The sequence below is a fragment of the Dromaius novaehollandiae genome, chromosome W (genome assembly GCF_036370855.1).
Source record: "Dromaius novaehollandiae isolate bDroNov1 chromosome W, bDroNov1.hap1, whole genome shotgun sequence".
Classification (NCBI taxonomy): domain Eukaryota; kingdom Metazoa; phylum Chordata; class Aves; order Casuariiformes; family Dromaiidae; genus Dromaius; species Dromaius novaehollandiae.
The window spans coordinates 35,924,401-35,952,164 of NC_088130.1; the positions used below are offsets into that span (position 1 = coordinate 35,924,401).

General features: G+C 34.1%; 1 protein-coding gene across 8 annotated transcripts in view; it reads left to right on the forward strand.

Annotated features, from left to right (window-relative positions):
• Positions 1 to 27,764, forward strand: part of LOC112980273 (uncharacterized protein KIAA0825) — a 251,439-nt gene that overhangs the window by 137,836 nt on the left and 85,839 nt on the right. Inside the window, exon 22 of one of the 8 annotated variants that reach the window (XM_064499844.1) lies at positions 8,722 to 12,268. The exons of the other annotated variants lie outside the window; for them this stretch is intronic. Coding sequence (XP_064355914.1) covers positions 8,722 to 8,779 — 58 coding nt within the window. The 3' untranslated portion in view covers positions 8,780 to 12,268. Of the gene's footprint in view, positions 1 to 8,721; positions 12,269 to 27,764 lie in introns of those variants that run through there. 8 annotated transcript variants of the gene reach the window in all.

Genomic DNA, 27,764 nt, shown 5'->3' on the forward strand with positions numbered 1-27,764 from the left:
CTATTTATAGGAAATGTTTATATTCATTGTGTTGTTGATTATCTAGATAACCAGAAAATGCTCTTTTAAAATCCAGTTTATCAACACATGGAAAAATGTATTATGAAGTTTTGAAATTGAAAAGAATGTCAGCAAACTGCATGCACTTTCTTTTTTATGGAAGATTTTTATCCGACTCTATACGAGCCTGAATCTGTGAAATAAATGAAGACATAAAGGATATGAAAAGATAGCATTCTCTAACAATATTCTTTGTAGAAGAAAAAAAATAGTGGAGTAGTTGCTGCTGGCATGCCATGAAGATATAAGCCATATCTGCATGGCAGAGGATGCCAATGTTACATCCAGTGTACTTTTGGATATGTTAGTCAATCTTTCTTCCAGACTGCAGATGCCCTAGACCTTCCGTATCCAAATTGTTGGATACTGGAAATCCTTGTTGTTGTTATAGTTACAAGTCAACTATTAATGTTGTGTTGATGGAGAACATTGATGCCGTTAACACTGCAGTAATGACCACTTGCTTGGTGAGATTGTAACTGATGTCCTGATAATGCCTGTGAGAACAGGCTTGCTAAAATGCATGGTGAAACTATGAAAGATATTCATCCCATGGTTGCCATATCAAAAGAAGCAGCTGAAAGGTATTAATACGTCATTGCACATCTCTTGGTTGACCATAGAGTCATGTTTAGACATACTGGTGCATGTATCCCCACAGAAAAAAATAAAGAGAAAAAAAAATCCACTTTGGATAAGCCAGGACCCTTTTCCATAAGTATGAGTTGGTCATTAACAAGGTATGTCACATCCATTAACATAAGGACACTTGCTTATTCTCTTCTGACATGGCTAATGAAACTACACCCTGATCTCAGAGTACCTGTCAGAAGTAGGCTTAGTTCCATGCCTGGCAGTTTTAAAGCACTGGTGGCAGAAAGTACATTGGCAAGCAAAAGGAGACACACTGTTTAAATGCCACTCTAGCCATTATTATGTATACAACCGTATCATGCATTCCACACACAAGTGAGGCTGAAGGTGAGACTTTCAGTATGCAGTGTTCTTTAGACCTTGCTGGTTGTTAGCATTCTTGCAGACGTGTTACTGAATCCACACAATCCATTGTTTCGAAAAAAACAATATTCTCCAACAAGAGGTGCTAAAAAGCAGGGGACTGCTCTATCCCCATTAACCTTAGTTAGTATTAACTCCTTTTTAGTAAAGAGAAGTCCATTATGATGAGGCCTTTGCATATATAGAGTATGAAAGTATGTACTGATAGCTGTTACTTATAAGAGAGCTGGTAAAATTACTTAAATAAAGTATCTTTCTAATTTGATGCTATCTCCATTGTTATACTTGTTTTGCATTAAAAAGAATTAAGCATTGTCTACTGGGTAAAGCACAGGACTGTAAGCTAGAACACATTTTTCTAACAGTTCACTGCATCTTGGTTTTCTTATTTAAAATTAGATAACAACATTTGTCCATATTTTTGTGTCCTTTGATACACTTTGATGAAAAAAATCTAAGTAAATGCAAAGTGTTAGTGTTATTAATAATGCATATATGCATTTATTGTTAGGATTCACATCTCATCTGTTTGTTTAAAAATGTACATCTTTTCTTCAAAACTAGATATTTTTGTATAATGCAGTCAATCACAAATGATGATTTGGAAGGCTGTTTGACACAACAATATTTTATGCTGTTGTCTAAATTAACTTGGAGACTAGCATCCCATAACCTTCTGGCTTTTCTTAAAAATAGATACATGCTTTCAATCTGCAAATAATTTGCCTTCCTTTCAACTCTATCTCACATCCTGTTGCACAATAAGAATTCTTAAGTGGAGATAATAATGTTTGTCTTTTTCTTATCTCGTCTTCTTTCTGAGCCTTTCTAATCCAAGTTTACATTCTTAATAGATATATAGGGATCATAGGTGTGTACAAAAGCTCTAAACGTGTGTTAATGCAAGCCCAAGTCCTGACTATTCTAGCTGTACGCACGGCCTAGCTACTCATCTCATCTATGGACTTTCTCACTACACCTGCAAAGGAAAAAGCTACAAGAGACAAGCCAACAAGCTAAAAGTCCGGTTTGCCCACCAGCCTGTTGTTTCTTCCTTCTGCTTCTTTTAGATTATGGATTTTCAGCAAAATGCTAGTAATACAGAACAAATCAATTTCCATACAAGGATCTCAATTTCTTTGCAAGCTGTAATGAGCTGAGATGTGCAAATGCCCTGTAAGCTAGAGACGGAAGTATTAATATCAAAATTTAACAGAGGGAAAATCTGGTCCTGCAGTCACCTTTAAGCTTTCTTCTACATTGCAAAATTACTCTATAGCAAAGCCATGAGTAGAACCTAGCTTTTTGTGACTAAATTTAAAGATACAAAAACCACCATATGGTAACTGATTCATGGGAACTGTTGATGTGCACAATCCTAGCTGGCAACTAGTGGTTCAGCTTTACTTATATGTCAGTAAGAAACTGCTTTGCTAACTTGAATTACCTTGCAGTCTTCTTAGAAAGTGGTAGCTTTCATCAGGCCCATCAGTTTTTCCTTGAAGGAGACGGGGAACAGCTGTATGCTTTCTCTTGACCCAGAAACATTTGCTGTTGCTACCAGAAAGCAAGTAGTTAGGTTCTGGTGGTTGCTATTACAGAGATGACAGACTTTCTCAGCTGTAGCTATTCCCTCTCTGCTTTCCTCTCTCTTTCCCATACCAAGAGCTCTTCCACAGCTTGTTTGCCTTCTCAAATGGCCTTCCTGGCTGAACTTCCCCTGTCCTGTCTGGCCTCACCTCACTCAACAGTTAACTGCTCAAGGAAGGATGAAAAGTCCTGAAGTCCTAATTGACCCTCCCCCCAGGCCCAGTGGTCAGAGTCACGCTGTCCTTGAAAGTTCAATGATCATGATACAGTTTTGAGGATACTGCAGAGATGGGCACTTGAGCACATGTGCTCTTGATAGGTGCTGTGATTTGAGTGATCAGCTTAAAATCTGCTTAGGTACTGTGACTTGATAGCTTGTGAGCTAATATGCTGACTGATAATCTGGCCCAGAAAAACTGTTTTTGCTGTAAACTTCTTTCTGGGATCTAACAAGAAAACTCTGTCTCTGTAAAGAGTTGGAAACCATTATGCATCCTGCATCATGTAGTAAAGAGGGAATTCAAAATTGTCATTCTAATAGTTGACACTGAAAATTGTCATTGAGGAAAGCTTTTTACGTTAGTCTTTAGATTGACAGGTTATGACAAAACTGCATTCATGTTGCTTGAGTACATCTTTTGTCTAGTTTTACATGCTTTTTGACTTGTCTAGAAAATGACATATTGAGGTTTTCATTAGCCTTAACCAGGTGTGGTTTTCTTTATGGAAGATACCTTGGTAGGACTATAGTTGAAGGCGAATAAACCAGTGAAGCTTAGAAAGGCCATGGCCCTTCTTCAGATGGTAGCGATGAGTTGAAAGACTCATTAATCAACAACCAAGTCACAGGTGTGATGGCTTTCTTGCAAACTGCCAACAGACTGTGAAAGTCACATCCAACACATGAAACTGTTAAACTAGACACATCTACAAACAGTCTTAAACCTTTTTCTTCCAGTTTTAGTTGAAAAACACAACCCTAGGCTGTTTTCGTTATTGATTTAAAATAAAAATGTTTGTGCTTCTGAAGAATGCTATTCAGTTTAGAAAACAAAAAAGATATCCTTTTTCTCATTATAATACAACAAGTGTAAACAGTTAGTTTTGATTGCAAAGCTAAGTTTATTTCTAACATTATAAATTTTTGTACATGTTAAATGTGAGCAAAAGCTTTAACAGCAAAAATAGTATAGTGTTTTTCTACATATAAATGAAAGGCAATTTTCTTCATGATTTTCAGTCCTTTCCTCCAGTACCAAATTTATCTGGAGCAGAGATTTAGTTATGCCATAGTGCTGCCATGTAGACAGAAAATCATAAAATGCTAAAAGGGAAAGGATTTAGAAGCTCTCACTATTTAATCAACAAGACGTATGGATTTTTCACCTGCATTGATGAGGAAAAAAAACATAATAAGAAGCCAAACAATGAAATCTCCATACAATTTTTCCACATCATTCTTCCTTAAACTCTGTGGATCCCTTGGAATGAAGGAGAGTATAGGCAGAGGTCTTATAGCTCCTCTTTAATTCTTTTTTCTTTTTTTTCCCCCAGATTATCCTTAAATTGGAATACTCTCTGTAGATAAAAGTTAATTTTACTCTGTCAAAGAGCAGTGGATGTGAATTTGCTTGGATTAGCATTTGCTAATTCATCAGTTTCCCCAATTCTCATCCTTTTCCAAATAAGGATGCTCGAGATAGCAGAAATCCCTCTTTAAAAATCTGAAGCAGATGGGAACAGTGTCCCACCTTCACCTGGAATTAGGAATTTCTTTATGGAAGTAAGCTGATCTTCTGTTTCCCTCTTTAGCACATCTATCCTAGTTTTGAACTTCATATCTAGAAATTAATTTTAATTTGCAATACATATTCTCCACTTTTTTTTATGCCTGGATCACTAGTTGCAAAGCTATTTTGTTCTTATTCAATTTAAATCAGTGGAATAGCTAAAAGTGTAATGCCTGCTGACTCAGCTTCACTGCAATGCACACAAAGGCAGGGAAGTAATGATGCTGCATTTATTGATGAAGAAATAAGGTATAATAGTAGTATATCAAAAGTGGTATCTGCTTTGTCTGTACAAAGGCTCTGTAAGCAGATATTTGAATATACCTGTCTTTAAGATACATATGTTTCTTCATCTGTAACAGATTTTATCTGATTGCTCAACTCAGTGCCACCAGGTCTTATAGGAGGGCTTCCTAAACTACGTACAGCTGTCACGTCACGTCACCCATTTTAGAAAGAACTACTGTAATTTCATTTTAATGGCAATATATTTAAAAACAGATTTTACTACTGGGATCAGGGAGAATTGTATTTTGTTCTAAGTTTGACCATAGGTTTTTGCCTATATTTTTGCCCATTAACTTTCTGTTGTTGCTGTAACTCGGTAATTAAACACCCCCGCAAAAAACCACCCTGTAGAATAATATGGAAATGATCCCTTTAATTGTACTAATAAAGACTGTGACAGCTGAATTTAAATACAACCAAACTCTTGCCACTAAAGTGTTAATGAAATTAACAATAAAAAAGTATAATGATTTCTCTTGGGATAATTACATGGGTAATTTAACAGCACATTTGGATAAAAACTGAAAGCATTTGTATGATATATAGTTAAACCTCTGTAAATGGTATATAGAAAATCAGACTTTCTTATTGTTTCTAAAGTACAAAAGAAATCTTGAAAAATGTTAAGTAGTGCCACCTCTTAAAGTAAATTTTTTTCTTTCATTTCTATCTCATATTTTAAACATCATATCAGTTAATATTTCATATAGAGTTATTGTCAGACCATTCCATATAATGTTTTATACACTTACTACTCTCAAAGGAAGAAGCATAAAGACAATTGGCTGTTTTCTTCCATGGCTCATAGTGGGAAAATGGTTGTTGCATAAGAAATTTTGATGCAATATTTTCAGCATTAAAAAAAATGTATTTGAATGTTTTCCTTTTTGTTCCCAATAATTAAATTATATACATGACTTTGGAAGAGAAGTATGTTACAATGACCTTACAAACATTCGCTTTTAAAAGGAAGAAGCTACAATTTTAAATGCAAACTAAATTTCCATTAATACGGTAACACAGTATTAAAAATCTTGATGACTCTGTGTACATTGGTCATCAGATGCTGTGATTGTACCAAGTGCAGAAATCAAGCTTGTTTGATAGATGTCCCTTAATTCCTATTTTTGAAAAGGTCTTTCTCTTGTCTTGTATCTTTTTTCTGTAACACCAGGTTATTTCTTTGCATTCTAGCCTGTGGGGTTTTTTTTAGTAAGATTGTTCTATTTGGAGATGTGGCTTTTTTCTGTTCTTTGAAATATTTATATTGTTGAAGAAGCACGGGCATAGCTAAATCAGTGTAAGGCTAACATATCAATACAGTTTTTTCATCTTTGTTGTGAAAGCATCTCTGTACTGATATGACTGTATTTACTCTGAGCATTTTTGTCATTTTAACAATGGCAAATAGGCAAGAATGTAATGCGGAGTCCGAATCTTCTTGCCTTTTATTATTTTCCTTTTCCAATCCTCTTTGGGTTCTGTTGCACTGATTTCTTTTTTTTTCCTGGAATCTTCTTTGATTTGAGAGAAGATATGGGTGTCTCAGGAACTGAACTGGTTTTGCTATATTTCCAAATGGTAATGGAAAAGGGGGCAAAGGGCAGAATGTGCACATTTTCCTTTTTTTAATTTCCTTTAAAAATTTGAGTCAGTCATCATTCTCCAAGTAGATCCCAAATCAGAGAAGCTTCTCCTGAGTAAAGATTGTGAATTAAACCATATCTGGTTTGCACATCACAGCTTTTACCATCTTTACATTTTGACTTTACAATAATAAGCAGACTTGCAAATAAGGAACCTTTTCATGTTTGCATTCAACACAGACAGGCTTGTACTCTATTTACTTGCTGTATGCTGGTACCATTTAAAACCAGTAACTTTTTTCCAAAGTGATTTTTTTTTCACAGAGAACAAGAGTAATTAATGTATGGTCCTTCATTATAAATGGGAACACATAAATACTTTTAGTAACTAGATCATTCAGGGAATTTGTTTCCATGGTCTTCTAGTTCCAAGACTATAAAATTTCTATTTAATCAATCCAATAGAGATTGTATTTAACAGTAGTAAACTCTTGTTATTAAAAATGTGGTTTTGCTATTTTCATCATATGTTGAAATAGTTTTACATAGCCTTTACTGAGTTTAAGAGGCTGTTATAAGAATATATTTGGATTTTAAACATAAAAATGAGCCTGCATAGGTGGTGACTGTTCACTTTTAATGCCAAGGTCAACCTGCACAATGTTGCTTGGTAAATAAAGACAAGCTCCAAATCAATCTCTAAAAATTAATGCTCTTGTTCTTGGAGATATTAAGATTTTTAAGAATATAAGTTTGAATAGTCTATTAAATCTGATCAGTATCAGTAACACTAGAGGGTGACCTAGTAACTATCATTTTAAAGGTTGTCATCTTTGAAAAAAAAAATGCTTGCTTTTACCAATGATTGTACATAAAGTACTGGGTGTGAACTATTAGTATGAGCTAATAGTATCACACTACTATTTGTGTGAACTATTAGTGTGAACTACATACTAGAACAGAATGAAATGCAGTCCTGTGATGTTTGTTAACAAAATTTTCCCTGAACTGTTTTTATTGTAACTCTGTATTTTAAATATTCTACAAAAAAAATCTCAACTTCTTATGAATTCATGGAGAGCTATATGTCTACTTTTTATACACTGTTGAAAAATTCTATTCAATTACAAATATAATAATATTAACAACTATCTTTAACAAGCAAACCAGAAAAGAAGATGTTGCATTATTTTATGTTTTAGTTCTTTAGAGTTGTTAAAAGGAGATATCATCTAGATAAAAAATAGTAGTTCATATTAAGTCTTTATTGTCTGTCAGGTATATAGCTTTAAATTATGCTTTAAAATTTTTTCTAAAGTGTATCTTCTCCCTCATTCCTACTCAGCTTATGAAGCTGAATGCTAATTGTGCACAAACTTCAGAATGGAATATAGGAGAGGTCCAATTTGTCAGATTTTCTTTATTTAACTTGATGCTTCCTCTATCTGTCAGAACTGGTAATGTGTTGAAATACTTCCTTTATATCCTTAAGCCACTGTGGCTTCAATAATATTACTATTCAAAACTTGATATGCATTATCGCTAAGTATGTGTTTAATAAGAATTTAGTTCTCCAAAATGTCTTTGATGTAAAATAGATTTTTCTAAATTTGAATTATGACTTTTGGTAAGATATGAAAGAAGTGACTATACTTTTAAAGGACTTTTCGTAACATATTAGGTAAAAGAGCATTAAAAACTACTGTCCAGTTATATATTTCCATATATTCACAAAATAGACCAAAAAGGTATGGTGCTACGTTGTGCAACTTGGCATATTTCCAGAAAATTGGGTTTGTTACTCGTGCTCTTTTGGTGATGCTCTCAGTGCACCTATGTGGGTATCAAGGTGTCTAGATAGCAGAGCACTTTGTTTGAAGTAGGACCAAAATTACTGATCAAGTGAGGCACTAACAATTTTGGCCCTTCGCTGTTTTCTTAGTAGGCTCTCACAGAAGCAGTATTTTAGCAGTAATTCTGTATAAACACAGAATTAAATTGAACAGCGTGACACAGAAAACACACAGAAACGTAACAAGAGTGTAAGTAATACATATTTCCAAACATCTCTCTGTGAACCTGAGGTCTCCCAACCTTGCTTTAGTAATGGGAAAAGATTTGTTGGGAGAGATGTGAGTTCTTGCAATCAGATATACAGTGTATGTGTAACAAGAGCAGAGGAGAGGAGATAGTGCTCAAAATGCCTAGCTTAAGGCCCTGGTTGTTCTAACACTCTTTAATGAAACAGAAAGACAATTGCTTTAGCAGAATTTTGGACAGATAGCCTTATGAAAACTGTTTTTTGTCATGCCTTGTAAAAGCTCTCTCATTCAGGCGCTCAGTCTTGTTCCAAAGATCTTATTAAGACCTGTCTTTTATGTTATGTCCAGGATTACTTTACAGAACACCATTACTGACAAAAGGGAGAAACACGTCCTGGAATATTAGAGTCCATACAGACAAAATCATGCCATCCACTTCCTTTTTTTGTGGGAAAGGAGATCCTTCTCAGGTGTTTCTCTGCCATACTGAAGCAACTGCAACTCACAGAAAGGTGGTTCTCAAGTAGGCCAGACCAACGTCATAGTCAACACTTTAAACTCACCCAGGGACCAAGAGGCATTCATGATGATTCCAGAACTTCTGATAAGCATAAATTCTATTCATTAGGTGAATTGATGCTTGCTGCAACTGATATTTTTCTGGTTGTTTTATGTTATACCCACAAGCTGAAATATGTTCTCTAGCTCTCTCCTTCCACAACCCTCAAATGTGGTTTCAAACATGCAGAAACTCCCTGTTCAGAATAAATTATACATACACAACTCAGGCTAAAGCCAGGCTCATTTTTTTTTAGATCCAGTCTCCATTTCAAATCAGCCTTATTTGAAGCATTAACCTATGTTAAACAAAGACAAGCACAAGATGCATGATTGTGTGTCATATGTCTTTCAAAGATATATGATCAGTGCCAACAGCAAACGCTCCCTTCCTACTAATAACCTCCTAAAAAACCTCCATGTGTGCATTGAAGAATAGCAATAACAGAATGGCATTTTATGGGAACACAAACTTGAGACCTCTCCAAGAAAAGGAGCAATTGCAGCTACTCTCAAACACTTAAAAACTAAACATGCTCTCAAAGACTCAAGTCTTTCTCAAAGTCTTTCAAGACTTTCTCAAAGACTAAAGTATAAGATTTATAAAGAACAGTCCTCTTCATTCTTGCCAACATTTGCAAACAGGCTGACAGATACTCAAACTGCATTGAATGTAGGTGACAGATACAGTAATAATTTCCTGGACACTTGTTCTACGTGTGTCATAGAGATCTTCAATTTCTAGCTGTAGAGCCTTCAAACTAAAATTGTCATAGATGCAGGTTATCTAGGACATTCCAGTATATTGAAGTTTGCTTCAAAGATCATTCTCCAGCATCACGCTCAGAACAGAATGGTTTGATATTACCTGGTCCAAGTCAACCAGTTTCAGTCAGTAACTTTCTGAGCAAAAAAGAGTCAATGATAGTGATCTGGCAAAGGGTACTGCTTTTCTCTATTACCTGTCTAACTAACCAGGAAAGGTAATAGACTCAGAACAGGGTTTGTGTGATGAATTTTTCAGAACATCTTCATTAGTAGTAAACATTTCAGGTAGAAATCTAGCAGCTTATGAGGTCTTTACTTCTTCAAGACTATGCTTTAGTTTATTTTACAGCAGTGTGAGGGAGTATCTGTAATGCTTTTGGAAATATAAATGTTGTCAGCTTGTTTATTTTATTGATACTTACATTGGTGAGGAATGAGTTTCTTCTGCAGGAACTATGCTCATTATACCATGATCTTTCATCAACTTATTTTAATTGTTTTTGTAAGTGGTTTTCAAGCAACAGAAATAAATCTTTTTAGTCTTTGTACCTCTAAGAATTATTTTGTTCTTAAACTTCTTCAGAACTCATGTGTGTTCTCTCTGGCCTTGATGAATTGCTAATTTTTTAGTTTTCCAGTTTAAGCCCTTCTGACACTATAATCTTTTGATCGTACATACTCTGTATCATCTACTGAAATGGAGTGTGATGCATTTTTCCTCCTGCAAAATGTAGAATTGCATTATATTACAATCACCATTGCTTGGTTCTCAGCTATTATTAATTTTTATATCAGCTTCTTGTATTTAATTAGATTACATTAACAACAGCTTTTCCTTTTATTTGCTCTATAACATATTTTTCTACAATATAATCCCTGAAAACGTTGAGACATTGTGCTTTCAAACTTTCTACCACTCTGTTATTGGACCATTTTATATGAAAATACCTAAAATCATTCTAATAACCATCTTGTTAGACTTTATCTCCTTGGACAGTCTGTTTTGTGTATTCATTATGCTTCTTTGTAAATCTGGATTTGGTAGGATAATTCTAGAGCCCTGTATATTCTTGAAGTTTTGAGTGTCTTTCCATAGGTATTTAACAAGAGTGGTTTTCAGTTTGTGAAATTTGTTAGTCTTATCACACTGTATGTTCATCCTTTTGACATCTGTCTGTTTTATGTAATTTTTAGATCGGAATTTCCTCACTCATCAGTGAACCATTCCATTATGATTCTGCAATATCTTTTATGTCAAGGCTATATGCTTGTCTTGGGATGTCCCTTTTTTCCCCCTGTGTGTATAGATGTTCGTAGAATATGGATAGATGGCTGTTTTGTTTTTCTTTTCTACTTTTATACCACTCCTGAATTTCACATTGCTGACTCTACTGTCCATAGTGTTCCTAAATATATTTTTCTTCTTTTTATATCAACAGTCTCATTTACAATATTTAGGACAGAATTCTTTCATTTTGTAATGGCCTTTTCAACACTTTTTCTACTGTATTTTGTTAACTTTGTCAAATTTAGTTTTCTCATTTTAATCTGTCCTTGCTGTGATATGCAGAATTTTCCTACATGGGGATTAATGCGTGATTAATCTTTTTATTCCATACTAGAACATAATCCTGAAACAGTTATTCACATACATAATCTAATGAGTTGTCTCTCTGAATTCAGTACAATAACTTGAATTCAACATGTTTAAACTAGATTGCATGTTTGCAGTTCTGGGACCTGAGAAGGAGACATATTGTAAGAATTGGCAGTGGTGTTTTTTGCTATTTGTTTGTCTAGTGGTTCTCTGTCTGTGGTCTACAGACAACTCTTGTTCTGTCCCACAGTACATAGCCTGTAGCCTGTCTGTATAAGTATAGTAAAAATACAGGCCACAGTAATTTTAATTTAAAATTGAATAATTGTTTTTATGGGGACCTACTAGTTCATTTGAAGGTACAATAGTCTTTTGATCTATAAAGTAGTATTTAAAGAAGTGATGCCCTATATCTTAAGGAATAAGAAGTGCTTTCTTTTTTCATCTGAAGTAAATATTCTGTTTTTGTATTTTTTTTTTTTTTTTAATATGGAAAACATTTAGTAGTATACATTTACTCTTTTGGTCATTGTATCAGCTATTGTTTTGGAACTCCAATTGTTAGAACAACTGAAAAATGGAGTTTAAACAACACATTAATTTCTCCTGCTGGTTTAAGAATTGGCAAAGTCATGGTTTCACAAAGATGATATCAAATATTTCTGTGGCTAATGTAATAAAGGAATTTAAATGAGTTTTTCCTTCTGTATTCTGGAAGAACTGTAGAAAAAGGGACGAAGACTTGAGAATCATTTTTCTTTGGCTTAAAATACTGTTCTCACAGTTTATTAAAATGATAAATGATAAGACTGAAGCATACAACAAGCTTCAGTATAACTGACTTAATTTTAAAAGAACTGGAGAGTTACAGGGAGTGTGCACTCCTGTGAACTGAGTATTTTTTCCTTAATGACATTTTCTCAGCATCCATTAATAACATAAAAATAAAGCTTTTAGATCTTTTGGAGCAGACTTGTCAAGTTCTCAGTGGCATCTTTTAATTGTGAGAACTAAAGGTATGCTTTAACTCTCCTGCATTAAGCATCTGTATCAAGGTCTCTGCATGCTTATTTTTCTCTGTAGTTTTAGATGTGTGGGAGCATTTGATCGGTGTCCTTTTTATATTCAAAATGAGCCAGCTTCTGTCTCAAAAGTGTCTTATTGTCATGATGTCACTGCGTCTCAAGATTTGTGACCTTTTGCTCCATATGGATTCATGGTAGACCACGTTGTGTTTTTGCAGACTAGATTGCTTTTGTCCCCCCGCTAGGGGGTATCAAAGCCTTTTGGACTAAAGTTTTACATACTGGTAGGTTTGGAAATAAATAAATAAATACATGAAATAAAAATAATATTCTAAAAGTACCCAACAAAAACTGAAAGTACCCAACAATGAAACAAATATAAAGTTTATATATAATAGGGACCGCCAGATGTCGCAAAGGCATCATTGATGAAGCTTTTTTTTATCCAAAATGTGGCACTTATATGAGGAATAGTAGTATTGTGTTTGAGAGTTGCAGAGGCCATAACAGGTCAGTGAAATGTCCTTCAAACATTTGATTTTTACATTTGAGAATAGGCCAAGATGAAAAGATAACCACATATCTGACATTGACGTTACTACCATTTAGACAACCGATGCAATTGCCTTAGTCAGTGGGATCAATCAGACCTTTATTACTTTGAAAACCACATAAAAGATTGTTTTGTTTTTTCTTTGAAAATAAAGGTTCTGGACTTCATCAGATCACAAACTTCTAAATGTAAAATTATTATAATGTCTACATAAAAAGTTTTATTTTCTCTTTGCTCCTTTAAAAGTTGAATACTATAGAAAACATTAAAAAGAATAACAAGTAGTCTTGAAAGAATTTGAGCTGAGTTGAACAGTATGCATAAATTGGCAGTTTAACAAGTAGAACTTGGAAACAAGCATTTGATGATTGATTTTTTATTGAGACAGAATGAGAATGATAGTGGATAAAGCGATTTTCCTTATTGAGAGAAAATATAGTGTTTTTCAACATGTCTTCAGTATGAATGGAAGCCCTGTCAAAAAAACTGAGCAACACATAATATCTTTTAAAAGGTAAATTAACATAAGTATATCACTTAGTTTATGGATCAAATTTTACACTTGTCAGTTTTATTCATAATGTCATAAAGTTTATATTGTAAAGATAGTGTTATTACCTTTGTTATGTCCTGGAAAAGCCTAATATTAACTGAGTTCATTGTAGAATTTAAAGTATATTCAGCTGAAGAAATGCCAGTGCAGAAAATTAAGTCCAAAATGTGTATTCATGTGCAGATCTTAGTCAAATCCCTAGTAATTTTAAGTACTTGAAATACATTATTCAACAAGTAACCTGCTGTATGTTTGTGTTTAATGGGCTCTGCTTGAGTATACAGAAGCTGTCAAGATAAAACATGGAACATGCATCATTCTAATTCAATTATGATGATTCTTAAAAAATAAAATAAAATAAATTTGTGTCTGTGTGTGTGTATGTATTGTACCTCGAAATTTGCAGTCTTTATTGCTGAGATTGGATTTGAATTTGTTTTGTATGATTCTTGTTAATCTCTCTGTTCCTCAGGTATATATATGCCACATACATACACATGCAAGATATAAATATATGTATCTTCTGTTTATTCAAATGTTGAAGATGTTCAAAATGTTAATTAAATTTACACTGAATGTGTGTATGTATGCCTACATACATTTCTGCTTCCCCATGTTATACATATAGATTCATGATATAGTTATGCATATAGATATATATGCATAGGTGTTATTAGAAATGTTAAATAGGGCCTGCACTTTTCTCGAACTTGAAGTAAAATGCTTGTTGACAACAGATACATGGGAGCAAGCGCGCCTTTATCTCTGATTATGATTTCCTTGACATTTGTCTTTTATAATCGTGATGTCGTTTGAGTCCTTAACTTAATAGGCAGGGCATAGTTGCGCACTGTTCCACAGATACCAAAGTCTTTAACTCTGCCTTTGTAGTCCTTGCATTACATTTGGGAGGGGAGTTGCTTTGGGGTTTTTTAAATGGAGATAATTCATATATGTGTGTGTTTGTGTACTGTGCTTATGAGTAACATACATACGGAACACTTTTGTGTTGTGTTCTAAGACTTTATGTATATTTAACCTTTAATTTAACTAGCAGGTTGTAAGATTTCCATAAAATATAGATGAGCTTTGAACTCACTGAATGTTATTGGTGTAGCACAATCAATCATTTCTAAAGGTTAATGGTGTTAAAAACAATGAGAACATATGTCTTATTTTTAATACTGTTATATTAGTAAAATTATTTCGCATAGATAAGGAATTTGTATCCTCTCCTTTGTGTTAAGTCAGGATTTACAGTTTTTGAATATCAGATGATAGGCTCTATTATCAAAGTTGAAGGGAGAAAAAGACAAATAAGTATTTATATAAACTTTTTTTTTTCTTTTTTTTTTTTTTTTTTTTTTACTAGGAATAAGATAATTGGTGATATGGTAGCCATGGCATCTTTCAGGAGCTAAGTAAATCTGGAATGTATTACAATTTTTTGAAATGTTTTTACTTTTTCTCAATCTTGTTCTGCTATCTTTTAATAAAATATTACTTATATAGGTGTTATCCTAATTACATCATAGGCACGATTCCTCAATTAAATAAAAAGTCAATATTTGAATGACAGTTGTGGGCGGGGGCATAGGATTTCAAATGGTAAAAACCTGCTGTGGTAACAAAGACTGAATCAATCCCTATGTTGCATAGCTTCCTGATCATATTTTTAAACCTGATAGTAACAAAGAATATTTATTTGTTGGCAAGCTATTGTAGGATTTATTTCTGAACTCAAATCCCAATTATCAGAAAAATTGCATCCTCTTTATCTCATAGAAGGGTATACTGCATCATAGCATATTTGGTTATTTGGTACTATAATATTGTTACCTTGCTTGAAACACATGGTCTCTCTTGATATACAAGAAAAAAACTGAATCCATTTCAATAAATTAATAGGGATGAGAATCCCAATCCATCGTTCTTTTCAGAGGTTCGCATACATTGTAATGAAATGCATTAGGAGTTTTCTTCACTTGAAATCCAAATGAGACCCATTTTGGCTCACACCCTTGACAGTCTCTTTTATAAGCACTGCTGTCTCCTGTTCATGTGTGGGCTTAGTAAAATGCTTCCTTTGTAAGATGCACAGAGACAATATAATGCCATGAAAGACGAAGGTGTCAAAACACAAAGTTAGAGGCAATCTAATCAATGCCTCCTGATTTAGCCTTTGAAGGCTCTCTTCATTAAAACTCTTTAATTGTGAGGCTTATCTTGAGGTAGAGCTGTTACTTAATATTTTTCAGTGTCATTCTTTGGACAGTCATTTGTACCTTTTAAACGTAATTTCAATATTCATTGTTTAGTAAATTGGATGCCTTGTTAGCAATAGTGGTGGTATGAATGACTTGCATTCAAGTGATTGAAGGTAATAGTGTATAAATGCTTGGTTCTCTCTCCCCAAAGTTTAATGTGTTTTATTTCTATGTATGTCATTATAAAATATATGTTTTTCATTATGAGCCTTTTTATTTTTATGTATAGGAATGCAGGTTAGACTATTTAAAAACTATGAATAAAAAAAGACTTCTATCTGATTTTTTTTAACAATTTTTAAAATTTTCATACTCAGTGCAAGCATTGTGAGTTCTGTGTAAGTGGTGAAAAATGTGATCTCAGATTACGTTATTCGTCTAAATAAATTCTGACAAGATGCAAGATAAAAAAAGGCACATACACTTTTCACAAATGTTCATAAAGTTTGTAGTGGTTGCTAGAAAGCAACTTCTTGAAAGCAGTAGAAAACAAAGCATGTCTGAAAGCACATAATTTGGAAAGTGCTTTTAAAAGAAATACTTTCTATCTGAAAACTGCCAACATAAAAATAAGTGAAAGCCTACAATGCAACGCATCATCTTTTGTTCATGAGCTAGATGATATATTTTTTAAAAGATATATACTGTGGTGAATAGTACCATAGGACCATGTGTATGTGCAGGTATGTGATATATCAGTAAATGTATTTCTGTATTACAGCATCTGTTCATAGTCTTGTTAAGAATCTGAAAGATTTACTGGAAAATAGACATTGCATATTTTTATAATCTCTCATAAAACCCAGATCTATTTTACCCCCCTGAAATATCTGGAAAGCTAAAGCCATCTGATGTCCCCAGTACAATTATTAACAATAAAAATAATATAAACATGTAGAAAAAACAAAAAGATGAAGACTATAGAATTTATTTGCAGAAATCCTGGAAAATGAAAAAAGAATTGAGGCAACTTTGACCTGATTTTTTAAATGACTAGTGTGGTGAGTACAGCTGCTCTAGCTTAGTAATTATTTGTGATAGGTTGTTTTTGAGTCCCATATGTATAGGAGCTCCAGGCCCAACTACCTCATTTGCTGGCACACAAGCAGATTCTTCCAGGTGCTGAAAATTAAATTTTAATATATTATTTAAATATTAAGAGAATTACAGTTTCAGTAATTTTACTGCTACAGCTGGAGTGCAAAGTGTGGCTCTACACTATAGACGTTGTTGCATAGTCTACCAGAAAAAAATTCACATTTGTTTTAAATACTTTGAAGGAAGTAAATGTTTGATGTCACGTTAAAAACATTTGATATACAATGTTTTTTTTTAAATACTGTGTGGATCTTGGCCTGTTTTTAGAATAAGATTTTAAAATGTTAAATTGCAATTTGTATGAATTTGCACTATAAAATAGATAAAAGTTTAAAAAATAGTAAAGGAAAATTTAGTTACCATTGTGCTGAGGGCTTGGGTAAGGCAACAGTTCCAGAATGCTGTTAAGCAGATGGTTAACCTAAAACATGTATTTAATTACGTTGATATCAACTTAATATATTTTCTGGATTGAAGTGCAGGCATGTAACTTTAGTGCATTTAATTGTATGTGTAAGCACTTTGCTGAATTGGAGCCCTGTCTCAGGGTTTAAAAAGAATGCTTGGAGCCAGTTGTCTACCTTAAACCTGATTTTTACCCTGAAAAATATTGGAAAGGCTATCATAAAAAGGTTAAGTTTTAGGTAAGCTGTTAGAAGGCATAATTGCACTAGTTGGCAATACTATAGACTTATATATATTTTTAATTACAAGATTTTTCTTTGATGCCCATGCTTTCTGTTTTATCATTTTGGTGTACTTTTAACTATTCTTAGAACGATCAACAACATCCAAGTGCTAATATGTATTAAGCACACTTGGAATCTACTTCTGAGTTTTCTTCCTGTTTTAAAAAATGAGTATAACTGAATGTAAATCATGTCCTGGAAACACTGCTATTCTACCTAGATTAGCAGTTAACAGGCCAATCATCTAAGAGTGATAGCCCATGTAGTTCTCTGTTCTTCCAACAAATATTGCAATCCAGAATCTTTATACTGTGACATTAAAGAATTCATTAATTAATTTATTGAATTTTTGCTGTGCATCAGTGGAAATCAGTGGGTCTTTGGAATAACTGCAGTATTGCACAATGCTCAGTGAACTTTATTTTTACTGTTCAAAATCTATCCTTTTTAAAAGGACCTTAAGCAGGACTGAGTTTTCAGCAATCTGCACTCAAAGCATCATTTAATGTCCTTCCTCACTGTCTGAATTTTGAAAGGTTGTTTAGGTGAAATTAATTCAGGTATGGATTTAAGTTCTCCACTTGTAAAGGGAAGGGTTCTCCCTTTGTAAAGGGAAATTCTTCCCATTTGTTTTGATTATAGTACTGAACACTGTTTGGGATTCATTTTAATAGTGAATGGATTCCATTGTGTCAGGATCATCACCCTGGCTCTTGTCCATAGTCTGTCTCACTAAATCCATTGATCTCTGGATTCGATGATTTTTCTGAAGAAGGGAAATAGGCTGTATAGTCTTAGTGCAAGATCTTGTTTAAGGCAAAAGTTATAGCAACTTTTAAAACACATTCTAATCCTCACAAAATCTATTTGGAAAAAAGTAAATTGCAGAGCTTTTATCTTAATTATGGAGTTGTATTTCATGATGAATAGTTCACAGTTCCCATTACAGTAATATCGTCTACTATTTTTAATAGTTATGGAACTTCTTCAGCTGGAAAGTTCAAGATGGATCTGATTTAAAACAAAACACCAATATAAAATTAGAGAAATTCAGTCTAGAAAACAGAATCATCACCACATGTCCTATAATCTTACGCTATCTATAAATCTAAATTTCTCCATCTATCCAGAGCCTTACATTTTTCTTCAAAACCTGCCATCTGTTTTTATTTTAACTTTCACTATGATTTAAATATTTTTAATATTTGCTGAATGAAAAAATGTATTTTTGGTTTATGAATAATGTCCATGTTTCCTGTAGATTGCACATTGATTTGTATTGATATAGGATCATTTAAAGGTTTCTAATCTTCTGTTCTATTTGAAATATAATGAACTCTTGCTGTTGATATTTAGCATGAAGTATTTTTGAACAGTTCTTTTGACTGCTGTAAGGTATGTCTTCCCCTACTGATTCATTTTCTTGAAAAGGAGGAGTATGTGAATCAGACTTACAAAATATGTAAGCAGGCTTATTTTCATGAAACAAATTATGACCTCATGTTCCTATTCAGATCCTGTCTCTTATGTGCTAATAATGTTGCTATTAGACTCGGTACCATGACGAGATAAATTTACCTGCTTTTCAAAACTGCACTGTAAAGGACTGTGCTGGTGGGTTTATAGCAAAGCTCAGGGGGATGTGGAGCCCTTTGCGTTACGTGGTGGAATGTCTGCTCCTAGTCTGGTGGCAGGGAAGTTCTCACTTGCCTGCACAACTCTTCTATCTACATCAAGGCTGTATCTAGCCCTAGTGATGGGCTCTGATCATTATCCAATCAGATGGGTGTACCCTGCAATTTGATGAACCTTACTAATGAAGATAAAATAAATTACATTTTGTCTTCCACATTGTTAACTATTATTAATGTTTACATTGACCAGAAATTAGTTGTCTTATCGAGTTCGTTCTTATAAGTGATGCTTTGAAAGACAGTCGTGTCAGTGATTGCCTCATGCTGTTTGATGTTTTGCAAAATATTTGTTTGTTGAGATAAAGCAATGTCTATTTAATTAAAAATACAGAACCTGTTATTCAATGCTATCAACAGACTAAGTATAAAAATATAGAAATAAAAAGATAAAATTCACTGTGCTTGAACACATAACACTAGAAGCTCATAAAACAAGCGCCACTTTAATAAATTAAAACAAAGTGATCTATAAATGTCACTTTTATCTTTTTTTAAGAAAATAAATAAAAAAAAAAAAATAGCTGCGTTAGGAATCTGTCTCGAGAACTGGAAATAAACTATCAAGAGCAATTCCAGGGCCTAATTTTTATAATCTCACCACTAGAAGACAATGAACTGGTAAAGCAGAAACCTGTGTTCCTAAATGGACTGTTACAATGGCTTGGGACTTTTTTTTAATTTGATTTAATAGGAGATATTCCTGGATACTGAAAACGTGGGTCTAATGAACACAATGACAGCATTTCCATGATTTGAATAAGGCCAGGACTTCATCTTGGGTGACAAAGTATGATTGAATGTTTACATTTGAAGTGTGGTAAAAATTGTATTTAAAACTATAGTGGGCATTTATAATATATTAAATTCTTTACCTGAATAAGCAGAATAGTTCTTTACATGAAAACAAGCAGAAGATGGGAAAGTGACATTTAAGAAAATACTGAAATTATTTTCTTTTGCTTGCTTTCGTGCACCAGTAAATAGCATCTTGAGATCATAAATCTGTACTTAAGAATCAGACTTAATATAGTGGAAGAGGTTTCCTAAGTTTCTGCTCACCACATTGTGATGTGTTCTGTAGACTTCCTAAAACTATCCCCCCTCCCTGCCCGATGAAGGCTGCAGATATACTGTAGATTCCAGGGAAGTGCTTAAATATAACCTCATTTCCCAGGGAATTCTTAAATTTTAACATGTAACTGAATGCTAAGGTATAGGGGATTGACCCCTCAAGATTGAGCAAGTCTAATTGGAAGTAGCATAAAAGATGATAATATCAATGGATTTCAATGTAGTGTAATTATATGTTGAAGCAGAACCCTGAAACTCTATTACTGCACATTGACAGGCACTATCTTAAAAGCCAAAGTCAGGAAGCTAATTTCCAGGGAAAATAATAGCAGGAGACTAATACAAAATATGTATTTTAATTACAAATCGTCATAGCCTAATCATCTGTTTCCTTTTTTCTTCTTTTTTTCTTTTTTGTTTTTTCTGTTAGGTATTTTCTTTTCATTGTTTCCTATTTCAAGTGCTATCTTAAGAACTAAAATCCTGGCATTTTGAGATTGTAAGGGCCTACAAAACTTATGTTCAACATCTCTTCTTTTTTCATGCTCAGTAATTAAAAATGGCTATGGGCATTTTTCATCCTTTGAGATTTACCAACTGCTATAGCATTTGTAAAAGGATTTCTTCACCTGCTTTTATATGGAATAACCAAATATCGGAGCAGCGTGAAGTAAAAAAAAAAAAAAAAAAAAAAAAAAAGTTTACCTCTAGGCTTCTCATCTTCAGCACATAGGAGGCTATATCACTATTCCACCATTCTATTAATTTTGAAATCCTAAGGACAAAAGTCTTTAATAAGTCTTTTGTAATGGATGAAAAAGAGAGATTCCTTTTTAGTATTTGTATGTCATCATGCCAGGCCTAGAAAATTAGCCTAATTTATTATTTAAAACACTGGTGGGATTCCTAATTGCATTCATCATTAGATATGACACGTTTAGAACGGAGAACCATACCCAGTGAGAATTTTCCAGTTTGAATTTTGAAATAAAAATATTTTTCAAGAGATCCCTAGCTATTGCCTGTTACCATGGCAACAGTGCTATTTGTCTGAGCGCTCTGCCCACTGCCAATGAGGGAGCGAGCAGCGTCAACTAAACATACGAATACATCAAAGACAAATTCATATGCTCAATCTGATCAGCTCAATTAATGTAAGAACAGAAGCTGAAGGGGGTTAAAAGAGGGCATCCATTCAGGATAGATGAAGCCCCTTTTAGCAGAATATATACGCCGGCCTTTTGGGGGAGGAATTTAGCACACTGTCAAAAACATTATCAGAAAAGGAAAGTACTAGGCCTCCTACACCTAACAGATATGAAGCTGTCAGACAAAGAATAGCACTATTCATTAAATGACACTTATTTTCTCCCACTTTACAAGAATACAGTGAACAAAACAAGCAGGGGAGCAGCTGAGAGAGACACTTTTTTCTTTTCCTAGTGATGACAGACATGCAGCAATTATGGTGATAACTAAGGAATACTAAACAAGAAGCCAGGCTCCATTCTGTTTATCACCTAAAATTTTATGTTACTAAATTTGCATGCAACTCTTGTTTTGTTTTATTATTTATGTCTAGGACAAATTAGATCCTTTTGTTTTTAACATGGTGCTTTCAGTTTGGTGAAGAGTGCCTCTAAACTCTACACATTCTCTCGTTCTCCTTGTTAAATGGCCATATCAAGTTGAAGTGCTTTTGAAGTAAGAGACTTTCAAAGCACAACAAAACTGCTGTTACCAGTGGGGGGAAGAAAGAACATTAGGGTAATGGTAGGTGTCCTATATTATTTCTGCTGTACGTAACTTAAAAGACAGATCGTGAAAAGTTCGATTAATTCTTACCTTGCCTTTCAGAGTACGGTACTCAGGACGTGGTAAGACTTTGTTATTTATTTTTATTCTTATTATCGATACAGTCGTAGAAAGTTCGTGGACATTCTGTAAGTTTGCCTTGTAGCAGGTAAAAGTGAGAGGGAGGTCCCACAAGGTTACGGGCTTTTATGAGTCTTGTACTTTAAGCATGATGATCTGATTTAAGGCCTATTATCAATCGCCTGCTACTTTTATCTGCATGATCATGGCCTGATTGATACTGACTTTGTAGCCATGTACTCCATAATACGCTGTCAGGGAATGCTGACAGCTGCAATGAAAGAACAATAAATGTGGGGCAGCAGTAATGCAAAGGTCCAGCTAGGCTGTATGAAAACTGATAGCTAAGATATTGGCTCCTATGTTGCCATATATATCAGTCCCTTTGAGAATTTAGTTGGTGAGTGAATTAAAATGGTCTCCTGATACGTGGCGGGGCAGGCGGAGGGGAGGAGGAGATCTTCACCGGGAAAACCTGCAGATTGCAGAAACCTTCCACTACCCTCTATGCGTAGACATAAAATTACTTAAAAAAAAATGAGAGAGGTTGCTCCAAAAATGGATGCACAAAGATTACTATATAGGATATATATATGTATTTTTAGGGGTACACAGAAGTACATAACGTGACTAAATGTAATATGATAGTTTAAACTTTCTCACAGGACATCTATTTTTAGCGCTCTAGCTAAGTTTTTAAAGGAACCTTTTGTTTTTCAGTTATTGTTACGTGGTTCAATTATAATGAAGCAAGGAATTTGCAGTTGGCAATGTAATTAAATTCAAAAACTGTAATCTTACAACTTTTATTCAAAGACAACCTGTAATGAGTTGAACTGGTCCTTGATTTGGACTAGAGCCTGTGACATGCTGAATTCAGTGCTTTCTGTTTCGCATTGTGAAAGTATGTAGATGTATGTCCACTGTTAAACGAAAGGAACTAGTAAAACAAAAATAAAGCAACAAATACCTAAATTCAGAATATAATATTATGTTCCTGTGCATTTGATTTATAGTATTTTTCAAATGTTAATGACTTCAAGAAATTGCAGGCCTGTACACCAGAATATCTGTCTTTTAAAGAAACTAGAAAAGTGTGTTTTTCTACATTCTCTGCTCTTCCTACCAAGTAAATAAGTAACCCACAGGTGTAAAAATAGAATTTTACAAGTACTTGCCATTTTGTTAATTATTTTATCATTTAAGAACACACACATTAACACTGAGGCCTATGTTAGGTTCAAATTCCAGTTTTATGAAAGATAAAAAAATAAATATCTTGCCTCAAAGAGATGATAGTCCATGTTATGATTAGGTAGTATGGTAAGGAATGTGTTAGAGAACAAGAGTCCTTTAGAGATATACTTCAGTATTTTAATATCTTTTCACTGTAGTTGGGCTCAGAAAAGCATTTCTTTCACAAAAAAATAAAAATTAAACTATAAGTTTATAGTTTCATATTGCAATTACTAATAAACCTGTCCATCTTTGAAACAAAAAAAAACCAAAAAACAAAAAAAGCCTTGCTCGTGTGCTGTAATTCAAATCTGCCATTATCTTGATACAGTGTATTGAATGGTCATTCCTTTTACTTTTATTAAGATCTAAGGCTTCTCTACATGAGGCAATTCATGTGCAATAAACTCAGGTGAATTCACAGAGCACTAGCTAACTTCACACTAACTCCCTGGGTGAACACTTTTAGTTTGCAAAAACTGCTGTTTGCTCTAGCAATCTTGCACTTAGTACGCATTGAGGGCAATGTGCACATTTGATGTTAGTGCGGGATAGTTAGTATGCTGTTATCGAAGTCCTGAGTTCATGATACACAGCTTTTTAATGTAGAGACAGTCATAGTTTGGGACTTTTTGGAGATCCTCTCTGTAAACATGGTAAAGCAAAGGATTTACGGTGTATTGATATATAATGTTTAGACACTCCTGAAGAAGTGCAAAAGTATTTAATATGGCAGTGTGGAAGGAGTTCAAAGGAAAACTAGAGTGTAAAGTATTTCCAAGACTACCTACAAACATGTAATCTGCTGATCAATGAAACCATAAGGCCAACTCCCTCCATCCTTAGTCATGAAATGGGGTTCTTTGTCTTTAGTGTGATTAGTTGAATAAGGAAGGCAAATGAAATAATTTGACTTAAACGCTGCAGTGGTGGTCTTTCTTGTACATTTGGATAATCGGTATGCAGCATTCAAGTTTCAAAAACAATAAGCTGCTTTTATGTTACTGTCATTTGGAAAAGCATATGCTCCTACTAACTCTTTCCCTTTCCCTAGCTATGGCTTAAAGTGTCTAAGCTTGAAAATTTAAAAAATTATTTAAAAAGGAGAAAATCAGTTCCAGCCCAATACCTTGCACAGTATGCCAGGAATCAGCCTGAAGCAAATTTTAACATTCACATTATAACCCTCTGAAAGTAGGGATGTATAATGGGAACACTGACAGACCCTGAATGACACTTACGTTGACAGACAGTAGCACCACTAGGCACCCATAATTAGATCTTTTGTGTGCTTCCAGTTAGCTAAAAAATGCTCCCTAGTTTATTAGAAAAACTATTTGAAAAATTAATCACCAAAAGGTAAGTTGAGTACTGATGATGGAAATAAAAAGGAATGTGAAAATAATGTTCTTAGTTTTTAATTCATTATGATATCTGTTATGGTTTTGTTTAAAGATACCCAGTTGACTAAATGTTTCATTCTAAGATATCCATCTGACACAACTTATCAGTATAATGAATTTACCTTTTGGAAACATGAACTTTAATTTTTTTGTGCATAGATGATATTCAGTATAAGTTATGGGTTTTATTATATACTCTACCAAATGGTTAGCTTACTAAGATACATGTGTATATGTTTTGCACAAGTAGAGTTATGACAGTTTTGACTTTGAATTCCTGAATATTTTCAAGTTTGCACATAAACAAAATGCATGTAAGTAAAACTACGAGCTATGGTATTTTATATGTAGCAGTTGCACTATGAATTGGTAATGCCGTTACATTCTTCAAAATAAAAAAGCTTCTGTAATATATATATATTAAAGTTAATACTTTTTTTCTAAAAGAGAAATTCAGACAGTGACTGTCTGCATTTGGGTAGGAGCAAGAAAAAAATTTTCCTGTTTTTCTGTTTACCCAGCTTTTTTTTTTTTTTTTTATGGTATTCAATATAATAAAGAGAAGCCAAATGTTAACTGAAAATCACAGGTCAAATCAGAAGATAATGTGTTGTATTCAAGAAACTAAGTAAATATTTTGTTTCATAGGATGATCAAAATTAATAGTAGGCCAAGAAAGTAGTTTGCTGCATTTAAAATGTAATGACATAAACTTATTGCACACTGGAGGTCACCCTTGCTACTCCAAATTTTTGTGTATTTTTGTAAAAAAAAAAAGGGGGGGGTGGGGGGAACCTGTGTATCTTTTAATATGCATACTGAGCTTTTTGTAATACTTTGAGCAATAAACCAACTCTATGTTTAGGACTATGTAAGCACCTTAATTAGTTAACCAGTATACAGTATAGGTAAAGACCTTTGGAAAGAGTTTCCCAAGTGTGTGTTTACCTAAAGTCCCAAGAGGATTCTGTAGCCTGTATTGCAACCTCTGCTACTGGCAACTGCTTTTATCACTGTCCAGGAAAGCTCGTTTAAAGCTAGTATTGGTACATTTAGCTAAATTGCCATTACTTTGCTGGATTACAATGAAGACCCTCCCATAGCTGCACAGAAGTATTAAATTACCATCAAAATAACTGTTAGGTCTTTAGATAGCTATAATTAAATGGTTTATTCAGTTGATAAGCAATGTGCAAGTTTTACTGTTGATTAGCATAAGAACTGAGCTGAAAGGTCTGGAGAAAGCCTGTCCACTGTAGCCCTAGGAGCCTCAAAGGCTAAGTTTGAAGTGAAATCAATATCTTTATATTTTTGATGTTTTCCATGTCAGAAATCCTTCTCATAGGTCAGGAGAAAAATAGTATGTTCTCTTGGTCATCAAGATCTCAGATTGAGAATCTGCATTCTACAACAGTTAAAAAAAAACAATCAAAGCAAAATATTCTCCTCAGCAGTCATATGAGTGACAGGTTTATCATTCACAGAAAAGTCTAAAAGCATGAGGAGTCCAGCTTACTCATTTCTAATAAATGTAATACAAATAATTACTACTGCAACACTGTGTAGTACCTTCCATTAGGAGATACTGCAGTTAATGAGTACGAATTGACAAAGCCCTGTAAAACTTGGTCAAGTGCTTTGGTCCTGTGTGGCAAGTATTTTCAGTCTAGAGAGTGGGAGACAGAAATTCAGGCTAATACAAAGGCAGATTCTTTCAGATCAGACTGTGAAACCTATTAGCTAAAAGTACGTATAGAAGGACATACAAAAATCTGCTGCATTGGCCTGAGCTAATTAGAGAATGAATATGCCATTGTGCCCAGGAAATTTGTGCCTGGCCACATAAAGACAGGAGCTGCTTTGCTGAATTAGATCTCTGGTTCATTGGCACCACTGTCTTGTCTCTAACAGTACCTCATTCCAGTGACTTCAGAGGAAGCCGTGATAAATTTCATAATAAACCAATACTAACTGTGCTTTAATTGTTGTGAGGTTCAAGACTATGACCTAGGTTCTGAAACTTATTGGACGGTGCTGTTGACCAGGAGCAACTGAGTTTATTCAGAGAGCCATCTGTGGCTCTTCTGCATTTTCATACTTAAAATTAATTGTGTTGGGAAAAAATGTTTGTCATAATAAAAAATATATATTGAAAAATATGTTGCTAATATACCAGAGAATGTATTTTACTGGAAAATCTTGTGATTTTTAAACAGAAGTGTCTGAATCAGTCTTGGCATCTCTGTTAGGAAGTAGAGACACAGTTTCCCTGCATTCCCCTTAACATCAGTATAGTTTGGAAGCACTCAAGGAAGTAGGTGTTTGCTTCCTTACTCTAGCGATTTAGCAGGTCCCCCAATGCCTATTACATAGTTGCTGTGAGTACTGTGTAGCATCATTCGTAGCCAGGGTTTTAAAATCTCAGAGAGCCGATTATAATCTTTACTGACTTCTCGAGCCTCTGGGAGGGCTGGCCAAGAACAAAATTTTCCCATCTCCCATCCATACTCATGAAAAGTCTTTCCTGTTATTTTTCAGAAGTAGCAGAAAGCTAGTATTCTGCCTGTACCACCAGTCAGTATTCTGTAGACCACAATCCAAATTTTTAAAAATACTTGCCCACAAAGAACTTACAGTGTAAACAAAGCATGCCTTATAAATTAATCTACAATAGAGGCAGTCATTTTTCTTTGCTAGCACATGTTAGCTCAGGATCCTGTGGACTTTCCAGCTGGAGATGTTTAATCACTCAACACCTGTCATCCAGACTTTTCATGCTGCTCTACATGATGCTTCCACTTTGCAATATACTCTGTGTAAAGGGATGTATCCCAGTTGTATGCTCTTCCCTAACGTGAGGTGAATCTGAGCTGGGGTCTTACTAGTCACTTCTGCTGGGAAGGCCACATAGAGAAAAATAGGCTAAAATAAGTAGTTCAAAATAGCCCCAGGTATTGATTTACTCTTATTTAAAATAGCTGGAGCCATTACCTCAAACCATACT